This window comes from Condylura cristata, unplaced genomic scaffold (assembly GCF_000260355.1).
Source record: "Condylura cristata isolate star-nosed mole 26May11 unplaced genomic scaffold, ConCri1.0 scaffold00001, whole genome shotgun sequence".
Lineage (NCBI taxonomy): Eukaryota > Metazoa > Chordata > Mammalia > Eulipotyphla > Talpidae > Condylura > Condylura cristata.
Genome location: NW_004567102.1, coordinates 973,951 through 990,428, shown reverse-complemented (window position 1 = coordinate 990,428; position 16,478 = coordinate 973,951). Strand labels below are relative to the sequence as shown.

General features: G+C 48.5%; 2 protein-coding genes across 2 annotated transcripts; one reads left to right on the top strand and one right to left on the bottom strand.

Annotated features, from left to right (window-relative positions):
• Positions 1 to 2,005: 2,005 nt before the first annotated feature.
• PSMB9 (proteasome (prosome, macropain) subunit, beta type, 9) lies at positions 2,006 to 7,976 on the bottom strand. Its single transcript, XM_004673355.2, has 6 exons — positions 7,857 to 7,976; positions 5,255 to 5,322; positions 4,445 to 4,576; positions 3,695 to 3,824; positions 2,700 to 2,841; positions 2,006 to 2,174 (listed from the first exon to the last, which is right to left on the bottom strand). Exons 1-6 carry the CDS (start codon positions 7,914 to 7,916, stop codon positions 2,047 to 2,049), a joined length of 660 nt encoding a protein of 219 aa, XP_004673412.1. The 5' UTR covers positions 7,917 to 7,976; the 3' UTR covers positions 2,006 to 2,046.
• A 465-nt stretch (positions 7,977 to 8,441) lies between these two features.
• On the top strand, positions 8,442 to 16,412 carry TAP1 (transporter 1, ATP-binding cassette, sub-family B (MDR/TAP)). Its single transcript, XM_004673971.2, has 11 exons — positions 8,442 to 9,113; positions 9,551 to 9,662; positions 9,820 to 9,950; positions 10,735 to 10,940; positions 11,375 to 11,572; positions 12,336 to 12,464; positions 12,605 to 12,793; positions 13,310 to 13,483; positions 14,474 to 14,636; positions 14,906 to 15,042; positions 15,814 to 16,412. The coding sequence occupies exons 1-11, from the start codon at positions 8,513 to 8,515 to the stop codon at positions 16,024 to 16,026; spliced, it is 2,253 nt and encodes a 750-aa protein (XP_004674028.2). The 5' UTR covers positions 8,442 to 8,512; the 3' UTR covers positions 16,027 to 16,412.
• The last annotated feature ends 66 nt before the right edge of the window (positions 16,413 to 16,478 follow it).

Here is a 16,478-nt window from a genome sequence, read left to right as displayed (position 1 = left end):
TATTATTAGCCGTATATTAAGTTTACCCCTTGACTTCACTTATTTTCTCTTTGTCCCAATTTCATCTTCTCCTTTTTTTTTTTTTTTAAATAAAAAGTGTGTTTATACCTGTGAGGTACTATAAACCCTTTTGGAAATGAGGGGCATAAGGACAAAATTCGTTGTCCAGAAAGAAAGACAGCTTTTGGGATTAAAAATAGTTGTACTCTTACTTCAGTCCTCAGTCTTTGCTGTGCTTTTATGGGCATGTTGCTCACTTGGGCAGTTCAGGCGTGACCAGGACTCTCAGGGGTTCACACCTAGAGTTCTGGGATTCCCTTCTTTAGCTGGGAATTCCCTTCTCTAGCTATGCATTCGGGAGACTCCCTGCTTCCTACCCACAGAACGCCTTTGTAGGTTGGTCTGGTCAGAAAGATGATGTTTCTCTTAGAGATTCAGCGTTTGCTGCTGGAGCAGTGCAGCTCTGCACCCCAGGCCTGATGTGGGGTAAGCCCTGAGGGGAGAAAGGGGGAAATGGAAAACCAGGTCTGTCTTGGGAAGGGTTGTCTCCCCAAGTTCTGATGCCTCAAAATCCACCTGCTGGTTTCTGTTCTGCTCTTTCTTACCCTCCAGAGACTCAGGTTGTGATCAGTGGGGATGAGAGTCTCTTAAAGTATAATTTTAAATTCCAAAATAAATTAAATAACATGGCTCAATAGAAACCAAGTCTCTAGAAGTTTTAATCCCCCTCCCCCCCAACAAATCCATACTCTGTAGGGTCTAGGGTTTTTTTTTTTTTTTTTGGAGTATTTTGAATTTGTGTATTAGCCTGAGATGGAGAGAGAAAAGCAGACAAGTTTCCTGGGTGGCCTTCTAGTATTTTATGCAAGGTGCCTCCCAACTGCTCACTTACTAGCAAACTGGCACTGAATGCCAGAACTGCAAATCACTGCAGCAGTTACTCAATTCCTCCACTTGATAGAGGAACTGAGACTCACAGAAGGGGGGTGATTTTTCCTGATGCTTGGGATGCACATGGCAAAGGTGGCACTCCCTAGGTGCCAGCCAATGTGCTGCGCTATCGCAGGTTTCATGGAGCAGATGATGTAAGAAGTTGAGTTACTTTTGAACTTGAAAGTTGGTCTAGTGACTCTTTTCTTAATAGAAGTAGTAATAGTACTGAGGTAAGTACTAACAGATAAAGTTTTCTTTTTTTTTTTAAAGATTCATTCATTTATGCGTACCGAACTGGGGTACAGGCCAGAGGTGCAGGGGCAGTGACAGGATTCACCAGAGACAGAGTGGGGAGTAGAACAGGCAGATTGACAAAGTGCATTGCTGAGGAGGGCAGCAGGAGAGACAGGAGAGGTCTGCTGTGCCATGTGGGTCACCTCCTTGGTCAGCTCCCTGGTTGGGGACCGAACTTGCACTGAGGTGGTTGAGGCCAGCTTCCTAGTTCTGCGCTTTAACCTGTTGAGCCACCAGCGAGGGCCCCAGATAAAGTTTGGGTTCTAAGAGATAAAAATTATAAGCATAAGTTAATGCTTGGTTCAATAAATGTAGCTTTTTTTGGGGGGGGGTTATTGTTATTATTCTTTGAAATTCATAAGTAGTCCCAGAATATTTAAGCATTTGCTATGCTTTGATTTCCAGTGGGAATAAATGCTTGATGAATGCTTTTTACAAGCGTGTTTATCAGAGTGCTCAGCTCATTTTCATGTGCTCTGCAGTGTCTACCCCCATCAGTCTAGCTGGAAGGGAATGACTCCTTACTTTCACCTTCACACTCTGGGTGTCAGAATGAGAATTTTACATTTCTGATATTTCAGAACCACTCAGTACATGTCACAGTGTGTATAGGAGATTCTTTCTTGTATGTTCACCCCTTCCTCTAAGAAAGATGTTTTAGGTCTGGTGACAAAGGAATAAAAAGGGTGTGCTGAGCTCTGGGAGGTAAGAAGTCCCCTTCCCAGGTGTCTTCTCTCTGAGCACTTATTTCCCATTGACCATACCAGGTTGTGTTCTCAGATAGTTTATTACAAAATAAGGAAGGAAGTCTGAGGAGATTCAGTCATCATAGAATTTCGGCAGCTCGTTGCCCAAGATTACTCGATGGTCCACACCAGCAGCTGTAATGGTGACCAAGTAGATGACACCCCCGCTTGAGCCATCCCGGCTCATGGCCAGAGTGATAGCTGGAGGGTGGGAAAGAGAGAGCTTAGCTTCGACCAGCTTTCCCTTCCCTTCTGGCCCATACTCCTACTCCCATCTCAGACTCTACACCCCATCTCTTAGAGGGATGAGTGGTGGGAAAACCATCTTCTAGAAAATGCCTTCATGTGTAGCATCTCCTGACTTCCAAAGCCTCAGTACCCCCAACCCCCAGGATCTATTTAAGTTATAAACAGCTTAACAATAGCTCACAAATTCTGGGATATTTGACAGTCAGCTCGCGAGCTGGCACAATTCAGTTCCAGCATACCACACTGATTGTTGGGGTAACCATGGCCCTTATCTGTGTACTCAGACAGTCCTGGCTCATGCCTCTTGTCTTGAGGTCCCTTCCCCCTCCAATTGTTCTGCTCCCTTTTACCCCCAGAAGTGTCCCAATCTGGACATTAAAAGAAATGGCCACTCATGTATTCCTCTCCCTGCTCCTCACACTGCTTCCTTCCCATGTAAAAAACCATCCCTGGGTGCCATTCCACCTGCTTGGTTACCATTTGTGGTGAAGCGTCTGCACTCCTCAGGGGACATGCCTGGCTTATATGCTGCATCCACATAACCGTAGATGTAGGTGCTGCCAGAGCCACCAATGGCGAAGGGCTGCCGCGTCAGCATTCCTTCCAGGGTTGCATACACCTGGGAGGAGTCACAGGTCAGACATTAGAGCATCAGATGATAGAAGCATAAAACTTGAACTCAGGAAAAAGAAGATAATTGTTGTCAGAGGGAATAGGGGAGACAGTGGAGGGCTGGGGAGGGAGGCAGATGGGGTATGGGCACAGGTGGTTTGGTGAGGGGAAAAGTCTTCCATATTAAGAAAAAAAATCTCCTTGACCTGCGGAAGGCCAAGTAGAAAGCACGTGACAAGAGTTGAAAATGATGAAGTGCTAAAAACAGAATGAAACTCAGAAGAGTTCCTCTGCCACTGTAATGTGCCAGTGGAAGTGGTTTGTAAAGATAAAAGGAAATAATATAAATTAGGCACTGTTAGTGAGTGACTATGTCCCATTAAAGAGAAAATAATTATATTTTGCCTAAGTAAAATACAGTAACAGTATATAAAGTTAGAAAGATTGTTGATTGAAATTTGGTAGATCAAGAAAGTGGAAAGGAGTAACAGCTTTGGTTTGTAAAGACAATAGAGCTCTAACATTGGTGATTGTTGACTCCCCAAAACAGTCAGGCAGATAATAGCTTTGGTTATAACGACCATAGAGCAGCACTCCCAAGCCTTGAACAAATATAAAGCTGTACACTGAAAATTCCACTTAATAGCCATAGATTATAATAGTGAAGAAGAAAAAAAATCTTTCCTTCACACTGAGACAAGCAGGTGGTCTCCACATTCTGCAGTGAAGTCCATTATCCCAAACTGTGCTTTGAGAGGCAGTGTCTTTGGAACTCACTGCTAGAATGACATCTGAACTTCGTGCCCTTCTGCAGGGGCATGGGAAACCCCACAAGATGTTGGATAAGGGGAGAGACTCACCTGGCCTCCTTCCTGTTGGTCCCAGCCAGCTACCATGAGATGTGCAGACAGGTCATCCCGATACTTGTAGGTGATATTCTTAACTACATTTGCAGCAGCCAGAACTCGTGGAGGTTCATCCAGTTCCATTCTGGAGGAAACATTAGGCACAGGGGCAGTACAACTGCCTGAAGTCCCACCCTCTGGTGCCATTTTCACCCTCCCTGCCAAGTGACACCTGAAACTATAGCTGCAACAGTTCAAACTCCAGTTCCCCTCCCACATATATGGGGGGAACCAGAGTCTCACAGCACCACTTGGTAAGAAGATTTCAACTGTTCTTCTTTACCCTGTCCCACTCTCCCCCCACTTTCACCCCAATGACACATACTTTTTGCTGCAAGGGACCTCCCCTGTGGGTAAAAGCAGATAAACTTTATTTCCTCATCAATGACCTTGACTTTTCATAGCTAACCCCCAGGCATTCTGATGGCCACATTTTCTTCCTCATTCTTTATATTAGGGTAGTGATTTATAGTTTTCAAACTGCCTTCACATATTATTTTACTCTCAAAATAGCCATCTGAAGAGGTAGAAGAAGGCATTATCTTCAGTTCACAGATACAGCAACCAGCTTCAGGAGGTTCAAGTACTATTTCAATGTTACAAAGAACATTTCATTTCCCACTGCAATGCTTCTGGAACAGGACACCATGCAGGGGTTCAGTTCCTGGCTGGAGTCCTAGTGGTGAGGTCCCCAGAGCTTCATACCCATGGAGTTCCAGCTGGTAGGCAGCCATGTCTGCTATGGCTTGGGCATCAGCAGCTGATCCCGACAGGGCACAGTAGATGTGCTGGTGCAGGGGGGAGAGTTTATCAAACACTCGGTTCACCACTGCCTTGCTGTTGAGAGGAGTCAACAGTCACCAGTGTTAGAGCTGCAGCAATATTTGAGGTTGATCATTCAGTGTTTCTCAAATTTATTGACCAGACAATAGCCACAGAGTACGTGAAAGTTAATGCTTGGATTAAAACAGAAAGCAAAAAATCACCTCAAAGGAATGAATCACAGCAAGTAATAACCAAAATTAGACTTATTTTCAGGCTCAGATTTTTATAATAAAAGAAAACATACTAACTTGAGAATGATGTTCTTTTTATTGATTTTTTTCTCTGCTATTAACCCTCTTGAGGTAGGCTAATATGGATCTAATCCCATATACTCATTTTGTATGTGAGAAACTTGGCCAAGAAGGAGAGACAAAACGGTTCAATATGTGATGATGGAATATTTGAGACCATCATTTCTATTTCTAAACATAGGTGAAAGAGGCCCCCTCAGATTTCTACTCCTTATCCTCTTATCAGACCCTATTTCTCCCAGGGATAAGCCCTATCTAATCATTTTATTCTTCTCCATGAATTCAGAAACTAAACCATGCAACCAATATCTTGCAATGGCTTTCCTGGAAGGTTAACTTAATTTCTCTCAAGCTCCAATCAATTTGTGAATGGGTAGGAACAATGTGCATTTGGGGCCATTACATTATTTCCAAAAGCACACATGGTACTTGTACTTACCCTGCAGATACCCGGGAATCAGAACCCATCACAACACCCCCATCAAATTCTACCGCCATGATGGTTGTCTGCAGAGACACAGAGAATTGCACTGTTAGCGCAGAAAGAACCTCACAAAGTCACAAAGATCCCATCATGTTACAGATGAGGAAACGTTCCCAGAGAGGGGAGGTGACGTGCCCAAGGTCATACAGCAATTTGGGCCAAAGCTGACTCCCAGTACAGCTTTCTCTCCATCTTCCTATATTCTATTGTCTCTTGCAAGGGAATGCAGGAACCTACCCCGCTCTTCCCAACACTGGAAGAATTGCATCTGTAAAACCCCAAATCCACTCCACTTATAGAGTTGAGGTGAGGGTCTTACTGATAAAAGTGTTCCCTTTGAGGGGAAAGTTTAGGGGGACAAACTTCCTAGCACTGGTGAAGCAGCCCCACAAGTGAATTACAGCTATTCCACATGCTTATTGTATGTACAGATGTTGTATAGATGACACAAAGCAAAGAAAACTCAGGTTCTCTTTGGGGACAGAATCTGTGGCCCCCACTTTCATTTACTCAGAAGTGAGCTCTTTTAGTTTACCGAACAACAGAAGACATTGAGGAGGTCATTGGTTAGCAAGGCCATGAGTCAAGGGAAAAGGGAATCAGCAAGAGCATAAGACATTTTAAAATAAAATTTTCGGCCCTCCCTGGTGGCGCAGCGGTTTAAAGCACAGCACTAAGAAGCTAAAGCCACTTCAGCGTGAGTTCAATCCCTGCCTGCCCCAGAGGTGCTGCTGCTCCCCTCAGCAGTGTATTTCGTTGATCTGCCTGTTCTGCTCCCCACTCTGTCTCTGGCCTATACCCCAGTTCTCTAGGCACAAATAAATAAATCTTAAAAAAAAAACCAAAATAAAAGTTTCATTTAAGAATTTCTGATCAAGAAGTAGGTAGATGTCTTAATAGCCAGGAGAAGATATCTGTACCAAGATTTTGATTGGGAAGTTTGAGCTGACTTTTCCAGGTCAAGAAAAGAAATTACGGAAAGGAATTAAGGAAGAATGAAGGAGGAGAAAGTTATATAATTTTCTACTGTTGAATTGGAAAGGTCCTTAAAGATGGATCCTTGGGGCCCTCCCAGGTGGCGCAGCAGGTTAAAGCACAGCACTAAGAAGCTAAAGCCACTTCCACATGAGTTCAATCCCTGCCTGCCCCGGAGGTGACCACATGGCATGGCAGACCTCTCCTGACCCGCCCGCTGCTCCCCTCAGCAGTGTACTTCATCGATCTGTCTATTCTGCTCCCCACTCTGTCTCTGGTGAAGCCTCTCGCCAGAGAGGCTGGTCTGTACCCCAGTTCTGCATGCACAAATAAATAAATCTTAAAAAAAAAAAAAAAGATGGATCCTTGGTCCCCATGAAGAAACTGAATCATAGAAAAGGCAAGTGACTTGTGTGAGGTCACAAGGACTAATAGTAGATCTGGAGTAATAACCCAGGTTTAACTGCCATTCTTGTTTTGACTTCTACTTCCTACTTTCCATTGCTCATCTGGCAGCAAGGGAAGATTTTCTAAACTACAAATGGTTTTACTGCTCTCTTTTCCAGGCACTATAAGTTACTCTGCGCCCCCCCCCCCCCCCACAGATGATTGCCTGAGCATGCTTTCTGACACATTTACCATACACAGAAAGCCAGAGAACAAGGGAAACCCCAGGAAGTGCCTATTCCCTCAGGCAAAGCTGCCCTCCAGGCAGAAGAGGTGGTGGTAACCTTGGCTGCCACCAGCCCCAGGCAATCTGGGCAAAGTTCCCAGGAGGCTCTGAGAAATGGAAGAGGAAGGAAAGGAGCTAGGCAAGGGCACCAGCAACTCACATGGAACCCCCAGATCAGTGCTGGGGCTACGATTTCCCCGCCCCAGGGGCAGTTTATCAAAGGTCTGTGAGATGTGCTGAACCTCCTCAATCAGTGTCCATATTTCCTTCTTCCTTCATCCACCGCACCAGATCCTCATATTTTTACACCTTGTCCAACTTGATTTAACAAACCCTCTCTCCAGGGCCGTCCCCGGTGGCGGTGGCGCAAGGGGTTAAGTACTGTGAAGCTGTCCGCAGCCATTGCAGCACAAGTTCAGTTCCTGGCCAGGGAGGTGATCCACATGGTGTGGCAGACCTCTCCTGTCTCACCAGCTGCTCCACTCGGCAATATATTTAAGTCAATCTGCCTGTTCTCTTCACTCTGTCTCTAGTGAATCCTCTCATCCTCTCCCCTCCCAACTCTGGCCTGTACCCCAGTAAGTCTTAAAAAATCAAACAAAAAACAAGCCCCTCTCTCCAGTTCGGAATGAAAGCGAAAGCGAGTTAAAACAGCTTCCCCTTGACGCTTGCAGCTAAGAGCCAAAGCGCCCCCTTCTCTACCGGCTCCCATGCCTGGTCCCTCGCGACCCCTAGAAGATCCTCTTCAGAGTAGAGATGCCTTAAATTCATCCTAAGGTGCCTACACTGGTTGCTACAAGCTACCGCCTCACACTTATTGGAGTCCACATCACTCCTCGGTGCTTCCAGGGCCCCCCGTCATTCTATCTTCTCTTCCCCGCTGCTAACCCTCAAACCCAGACTTGTTACCCCAGTGTGGACTTCTCTGGCCCAGGGCTGGTCCCCGGTTGGTGCTCCCGCCCGCAGCATCCCGGCGCCGCTCTTTCTGCTGCCTGGGGCTCCGGTTCCCGACCTGGGACAGCGCACCGCACGCCGCGCCCAGCCTACAGCCCCGCCCCTCACACCCCCTCCCGCCAGGGGGCGCCCGGGACCTCCGGAGGAGACCGCGCTTTGGGGCGCTAACCCGTGTGGCGCAAATCTGCCCGGAGACAGGTGACGCTAGAGACCCGCCCTGAGTCTAGAGTGAGAAGGTAGTGGGTGCAGCCAGAGGAGGCGCTTCGAGGAAAGGTGGGGCCGGTGACCATGCTGGAGTGCCAAGAATGATCTGAAGTCAGATTTGACTTCAGACTCCCAAAATAGTCCTGGCAGGCCACGATCCGAAGTGGGCGGATCTGGAGAGCGGGTGGCTGCTTTCGTTTTCCTTTCCCATAAACGACTCGCTTCTAAGTAGCGCGTCTCGGCGTGGCCAGTTCCCGGGACTTTCCCAGGGCTCCGCCCCGGCCCGCCCACTTTCCCTCCCCGACCCGCGGGTCCCTGCGCGCGCCGGGACCGACTCCAACGACTTCCAGGCTCAAGCTCCGCGGGGGAGCAGACCGTCCCCGACCTGGGCGCGATCCCGCGCGCCGATGATGGCCAGCTCGGGATCGCCCGCTCCCTGGCGGTGCCTCGGCGCGTCCCGGGCTCCCTTCGTGTGGCTGGGGCCAGCGCTGCTGCTGCTGACCGACCTGCTGCTGCTCCGGCCCGCCTTGCCCAGGGTGTTCTCCCTGCTGGTGCCCACTGCGGTGCCGCTGTTGCGCGTCTGCCTGGTGGGCCTGAGCCGCTGGGCAGTGCTGCGCCTGGGGGCCCGAGGCGTCCTTGGGGCAACGCCTGGCTCCGTGAGCGAAAGCGCAGGGGTGCAAGGATGGATGACTGCTTTGAAGCCACTGGCGGCGGCGCTGGGATTGGCCCTGCCAGGACTTGCCGTGTTCCGAGAGCTGAAGTCCTGGGGGGTCGCTAGGGACTCTGACAGCACCAAGCTACTGCATTGGGGAAGTCGCCTCGACGCCTTCGCCCTCAGCTACGCGGCTGCACTGCCCGCAGTTGCCCTGTGGCATAAGCTCAGGAGCCTTTGGAAGCCAGGGGATCTCGGGGGTTCCGGAGACAAGGTTCATCGACTTCTGGGCTGTCTGGGCTCCGAGATCCGCCGCTTCCCACTCGTTTTGGTTCTGTTGGTCCTCTCCTGTGTGGGTAAGGGGGCTGCCGGGGGAGGGGCGGTCGTTTGGGGGCGGGGGAGTCAAGAGTCGCGGTTAGCAAAGCAGGTTAGTGTGGGGTTTGGGAACCCAGCTCGGTCTGGAGGAAACCACTCCCGCGTGGAGGAGAGAGTCCTTGACCCTGTGCAGCCCCGTGAGCTGCCTCACTGAGCCACCTCTCGTAAGTCCCCTCTTTTGGGGGCAGTGCGGCTCCATTTTGATGCCAGAGTATCCTATTCCTTGGTCGCTCACCTTCCTAATTACCCTCCAAATGTCTGGTGGAGCCACAGCATTGTGAGTTTCTGGGTGGCCTGTGTTAGGTGCAGGGGTGTGACCTGAGGGTTCTTCTCTGCTGCCTCCCAGAACAATAGGGAGAGGTGGCTGGTTGGAGCTTACACTAGTAGTTTGTGAGTGACCCACCTCTCTTCTCCCCAGGGGAGATGGCCATCCCCTTCTTCACCGGCAGACTCACTGACTGGATTCTACAAGACGGAGCAGCGGCCTTCAACCGAAACATTGCTCTCATGTCCATTCTCACCATAGCCAGGTCTGCGGGCTGAAGATGAAAACTGGGAATGGGGGACTCTGAGAAAGAGCGAGTTGGAAGTTGGGACCACTGCCCGAAGTGCACTTTTGCAGAGATACCTGGGACCTACTCTGCCCCCTAAACACACTTAACCTTCCTTTTCTCCAACTCTCCCTAGTGCAGTGCTGGAATTCATGGGGGACGGGATCTACAACAGCGCCATGGGCCATGTGCAGAGCCAGCTGCAGGGAGAGGTGTTCCAAGCTGTCCTGCGCCAGGAAACAGAGTTCTTCCAACAGAACCAAACAGGTTTCACGTGAAACTCACTATATATGGCTATCCTCTTTATACCTCCTTACAACCTCTTTTACATATAGCCTAGCTATGTCTGCTCCTCTCTCTCTCTCTCTCTCTCTCTCTCTCTCTCACACACACACACAGCCATTTTTCATTCTTGATATGCTTCAAGAGCAAAATACCTTCAGAAAGACTTAATTTTTCCATCCAAATTTCCCCCCATAAATTTATTCTTATATGTATGTGTGTGTGTGTATTTAGATAGAAACCACAGAATTTCAAATATGAAAATTTGAGATCACAGAGTCTAACTGCTTTTTTGTAGTGAAAGAGATGGAGGCCTGCACCCTAAATGCTGAAACTTGCTGGTCACCTGTGACAGAGGGAATATGGAGGTAGACCCCCAGTGTCCTGACTCCCAGTTGGATGCCTGGCACAGTTTCCTGATTGCTTTCCAGATGTGCCCACCAACTCTAGCACAGGACCAGCTTATTGAACTCTCCCCACCCATATGTACAGCATCAGATAGGCAAGGCGCAGAGATCTGTCAGCGCAATTGAAATGTACATGGGTATTGTTTTTCTTATAGTTAAAATGAAGGCCCTTGGCCAGGCTTTGGCCCCCTACCACTCATCCTCACTGCATTGAGATCCCCAAACCTCCCTCCACACCTCCCCATTTTCTTAGCCTCTTAGCGCGCCATACTGACACCCTCCCCCCGCGCTTGCCATTGCTAGTGTCCCATCCACTCTGAACCTCTCATTCACTCCACTGTCTTCTCCCCAACCCCTGGCAGGTGCTATCACATCTCGGGTCACAGAGGACACGTCCACCTTGAGTGAATCTCTGAGCGAGAGGCTGAGCCTGCTGCTGTGGTACCTGGTGCGGGGGCTGTGTCTCCTGGTGCTCATGCTCTGGGGGTCACTGTCCCTCACCATGGTCACCCTGCTTTCCCTGCCTCTGCTTTTCGTTCTGCCTAAGAAGCTGGGAAAATGGCACCAGGTATGTTTAGGGTGTTGGCGCAGGTACACAGGCCTTTGTCTCCCAGACTCCCAGAGGGCTCCGTTCCTCCAAGCGTTCTTCATAACTTTCTTGGCACCCTCCCTGATTGTGCATCTTGCTGGGTCTTCTCCTCTAGTCTGTGCTCTCAGATTGCTCAAAGCTGTTCGTCACATTCTCCGTGTCTTTTAACTTCTGATCACATCTGTCTTTAAGGATTTGGTGATCAATCTCAAGGATGTGACCCCTGACAGCCCCTTTGAGTCATTTTCCTCTCCTCTGCATCTCTTCTGTCTTGGGGTGTGACTGTGCCCTTATCTCTTCATTTCTGTCCCTCTTTCCCTTTTCATCTTTAATCTCGGGCCAGACAACCCAGACACTAGCATCCCTTATGGCTTTCCAACCCTGTGTGACAACTCTTGTCTATGTCTCCACAGTTGCTGGCAGCACAGTTACAGGAATCTCTGGCACAGGCCAGCCAGGTAGCCATCGAGGCTCTGTCTGCTATGCCTACAGTCCGGAGTTTTGCCAACGAGGAAGGAGAGGCCCAGAAGTTTAGACAAAGACTGCAAGAAATGAAGACACTCAACCAGAAGCAGGCCCTGGCCTATTCAGTCAACAGCTGGACCACCAGTGTGAGCACCCAGAGGTGTTGGGTCCATTCCCTTTCCCACACTCCTCCTCTGGGTGGTGATTGGTTCATTGTCTTCATCTTAGCAAACTGAGGCCCAGTAACCCCACTCCCTGTGCCTAGCCCCTCTCTCTGTTTCAATACCATGGCCGGCTTCCTTATGCGACAGTACACAAAACCAGGGAGAGGCCAGGTCCTTTGGCCCAGGGCCTCCTTTGGCTCCTACAGGGAGCATGGGGAGTTATAAATTCCTGCATCTGGGCCTGCTTCATGTTCGGACTGTGTGGATGTGACGGCCATGACAATAGAGGAACCAAGATGAGGGGCATCTGCGACATAACTGAGAGAGAACTAGACCAGAAGTACCTGACTTGTTGCTGCTGCTCACTAGCTCTGGAACCAAGAACAAGAGCCTCCTTTAGATTTCTTCATTTAAAAAAAAGAAAGTGATACCAGCTTGTTTATAGGTCTTTTGATATGGATAGCAGGTGACATGACATTCATGAAAGTCTTTGGTGCAGAGCAATGTGCTCCCTGAGCAAGTGATGATGGTGATGTAATTGATGAAAGTGATGACTTCCACCCACACCGTGAACAGCTGGGTAGTCCTCCATGGCTCACTAAGGTTTAGTCTCCCTTTCTACACACTGAGTCTGTTGCTGTTCCTGGGGGGAAAAGGGACTTTGTAGCCCCTTAATACAGTGATTCTGAATTGCCACCTCTAGAGTTTTCTACCATAATCTCATTTCCCTGTGGTCTATCCACAGATCTCAGGGATGCTGCTGAAGGTGGGAATCCTATACATTGGTGGGAAGCTGGTGACCAGTGGGGCTGTAAGCAGTGGAGACCTTGTCACTTTTGTTCTCTACCAGATGCAGTTCACCACAGCTGTTGAGGTGAGCTCTTTCCACTTCACTCCCCAGTGCTTTCCTGCTCCTAGCCCATCACCATCGTTGTCACTTTCCTTCTATTTGCCCTGGCAAGCAGACTCAGTCTGTCCACTCCCTCTCACTAATCAGACTTCCTCCCCCTGCAGGTTCTGCTCTACACTTACCCTAGTGTACAAAAGGCTGTGGGTTCCTCAGAGAAAATATTTGAATATCTGGACCGGACCCCTCGCTGCCCACCCAGTGGTGTGTTGACTTCCTCGAGCTTGAAGGGCCTTGTCCAATTCCAGGATGTCTCCTTTACGTACCCAAATCATCCAGATGACCCAGTGCTGCAGGTACACTCTGCCAGCACCTCCATCAACCTCACCCTTCAATCTACCATCCTAAATCTCTTCCTGCCCTCTGCCTGCTTAAGCCCATGTATAGACCCTTTATAACTGTTCCAAGGCAAAGGCGAATATCATCTGTTCCATAAAACTTCTCTAAACTTGAGAACCAGTTTGGATTTGCAAGGAGAATGGGAGAAGCATCTCACATCCTGAAGAATCATTGAAGCAAAATCTGTGCCTCCAGATTTCCATCTTTCCTTTCCTTTCCATTTGTGACTTGGAATCTCTTATAGTATATGATATCTAGTGTGGGCATTATGGTGCTGAGGTTTGTTTTTTGTCTCATCTTCCATCTCTGCTCACTGAGGGAGTTATCACCCCCAAGGATGTGCATGTAGAAGGTAGATGTTATGCCTTTCCATTTCCTTTCTTCTCTGGAGTAAGACAACATGTATGTAACAACACAATGATGGTGTCAAGGTCAAGGCCAAGCCTCTTACTGTGTGATTCTCTGGCCTCCAGGGGCTGACGTTCACCCTTCGTCCTGGTGAGGTGACGGCGCTGGTGGGGCCCAATGGATCTGGGAAAAGCACAGTGGCTGCCCTGCTGCAGAATCTGTACCAGCCCACTGGAGGGAAGTTGCTGCTGGATGGGGAGCCCCTTCCCCTATATGACCACCACTATCTGCACACACAGGTGAATAAAAAGGTGGCATGGGGGAGGTGGACACATCAAGTAAGAAGGGTATTCTCTAGCACTATTTGCAATAGCTAAGATATGGAAACAACCCAATTCCCAAAACAGATGATTGGGTCAAGAAGATATGCAATGGAATACTACTCAGTGATCAAAAAAGATCCATGCCATCCAACGTGGATGGAGCTGAAAGGGATTATGCTGAGCGAGATAAAGCAGAAGGAAAAAGATAAATATCAGATGGTTTTACTTTTATATGGAATATAAAGAAACTGAACAAAGGGTCAGTAAAAAGATGAAACTTGCAAGTTGACCGTAGATCTGAGGAATACACAAGGGGAGGGGAAAAAAGAAGGGTCAGAACAGGAAAGAGAAGAGCACGAGGGACTGTGGTGATGAATTCCAGGTGCTATGGGGGTGGAAGAACTACAGGGTCTACACCTGAGGGGGAAAATCAAATATTGTACACAAATGAATAATGATGTAAGAAGGAAATAAATAAGTTTAAATTTTTTTTAAAGGGCACTCTCGCTGAGCACACTCATTGAGCATTCTGAAAGGAGAGTTAGCAAGTAAGGAAAAGGGGTGAAAACAGGAGAAAGCAGAGCACAAGGGACTATGTTAGTGAATTCCAGGTGCTATGTTAGGGAAGGAAAAAGAAGAAAAAAGATAAATATCAGATGGTTTTACTTATATATGGACTATAACGAAGCCCAGCAAAGAGTCAGGGAAAAAACAAAAGGTGCAAGCTGCCTGTAGATCTGAACAATGAAGCAGGGGAGGGAAGGAAGAGGGTCAAAACCCGAGAAAGAAGAGCACAAGGGACTGTGGAAGGGAATGATAGGAGACCTTGGGTGGAGATCAGGGTGTGGTCACTAGAGAGAGTGTGTGATTTTTTGTGATACAGCCTCAAGGAAGAGTGAGTCTTCAATCTTTATACCCCGTGCCCCTCTGTTCTCTGTTCTATGACTTCATCATATTTTGCCCTAGGTGGCTGCAGTGGGACAAGAGCCTCAACTTTTTGGAAGAAGTGTTCAAGAAAATATTGCTTATGGCCTAACCCAGAAGCCAACCATGGAGGAAATCACAGCTGCCGCGATAGAGTCAGGGGCCCACAGTTTCATCTCTAAACTCCCTGAGGGCTACAATGCAGGTGCTCTCTCCACTCGCGTGACACCCAGAGATTTGTACCTTTACTGAAACCCTGCTAGCTGTGCTTTCATTCGTCAGTTCGCCCAGACCCACAGGCATCAATTTGAAGTTGTGTGATCTTGCCCCTATGACTCCTTTAACCTCACACTCTTCAAGCTCCTTCTCCTTTCCAGCCCAACTGCATCTGCCAGAACCTGATGTGTGTTTGTGTGTGTGTGTGTGTGCAAGTGAGCACACTTACAGCTCTCACCTTGGCTCTTGTCTCTGCAGAAGTGGGCGAGGCTGGGAGTCAGCTCTCAGGGGGCCAGCGACAGGCAGTGGCCTTGGCTCGAGCGTTGATCCGGAAGCCACGTGTGCTCATCTTGGATGATGCTACCAGTGCCCTGGATGCAGACAGCCAGTCACGAGTGAGAGAAGTGTCTCCTTAATGCCTACACCCCACCCAGTCTTCTCCACACATCCTCTATCCATGATACTGCCATTATAATTTCCCAAACCAGCCCTTGCTATTCTTCATCTCATTAGCTTCTCCCCAGAATGCTTAGAACCAGTTAAAAGAGACTCTCTATAGATTTTGAATTTCTGAAGCTATAGGAAAAGACCATCCCAATAATATCAATGATACTGAGCTTTTACTATGTGCCAGAAAGGCTGCTAAGCTGTTTGCATGTACTGGCTCTCTGTTATCCATCGTGGATGCTTGGAAGCTGGACATTATGATCCTCCTTTTACAGGTGATGGAGTGGAGGCTGGAAAGGTTGACTAACCTGCTCAGTGTCTTATAGTAGTTGAGTAGCAATCTTGGACCCCAATTCAAGTCTCCCTGACTTGAATGCCCATGTTCTTTGTCAGTAAGTTATGCTCCTTTTAAAGAGAATACTAAAATGCCCAGTCCACAGATAGAGGGGCAAGACTATTCACTGTCCTTCCCTCGTTTCTTGTGGGTTACACCATAGGACTCTGATTTTTGTTCCACCATTACTAACTCATGTAAATGGTCCTTAACAAATCAAAGATTTGATAGAGAAGCACTCAGAGCTAGAATCTCCCATCTCCTTGGTGTGGCTGGTGGAGGTAGCAGTGGTCCTGGTGCAGTCTAGCCAGGCTCTGGTAACACCGATATGTGTCCTGGGCTGGGAGCAGTCCCCAGCTCTGAGAGGGTCTGTGTCTTTTCTCAGGTGGAGCATCTCCTGTATGAAAGCCCTGAGCGGCACTCCCGATCGGTGCTTCTCATCACCCAGCGTCTCAGCTCCGTGGAGAAGGCTGACCACATACTCTTTCTGAAAGAAGGCACCATTCGGGAGGCCGGAACCCACCAGCAGCTCATGGAGAATCAGGGCCCCTACTGGGCCATGGTGCAGGCTCCTGGGGCTTCAGGTGCCCTGGAATGAAAGCCTTGTCAGACCCTCTCAAACGTGGAGAGTTTGGGAATAGAAATCGTAGCTGCCTGGCAGAGTAGGCAGCTGCTTCTTGGGAGTTACTTCCTGAAGTGTGCGGCCTGCCTGCCTTAGGCCTGAAATTCTGCCTGGAATGCCCCACCTACAAGCTTGTCCTCATAATGCAGGTTTCTTGGAAGAAAAAGGGGACTTAGATGACTTACTGTAACTTGGTGTAGAGCCACTGCTGGTGTGGCTAACACGCCTGAGGTGAGAAATCTTCAGACCACTAAATACTTAAACATTTAAATATTTGGAAAGTAGTAGGATCACTACTTTCCTATAGGACCAAGGAAGATGCTGGTCCATAGATACACCGTGGGCTCTTGGTATTTATAATAAAAGTGGTGTTTTGTACTTTGCGGTGTTTTTCCTTTTCCTCCTCCCCCACACCAACTGACTCACGT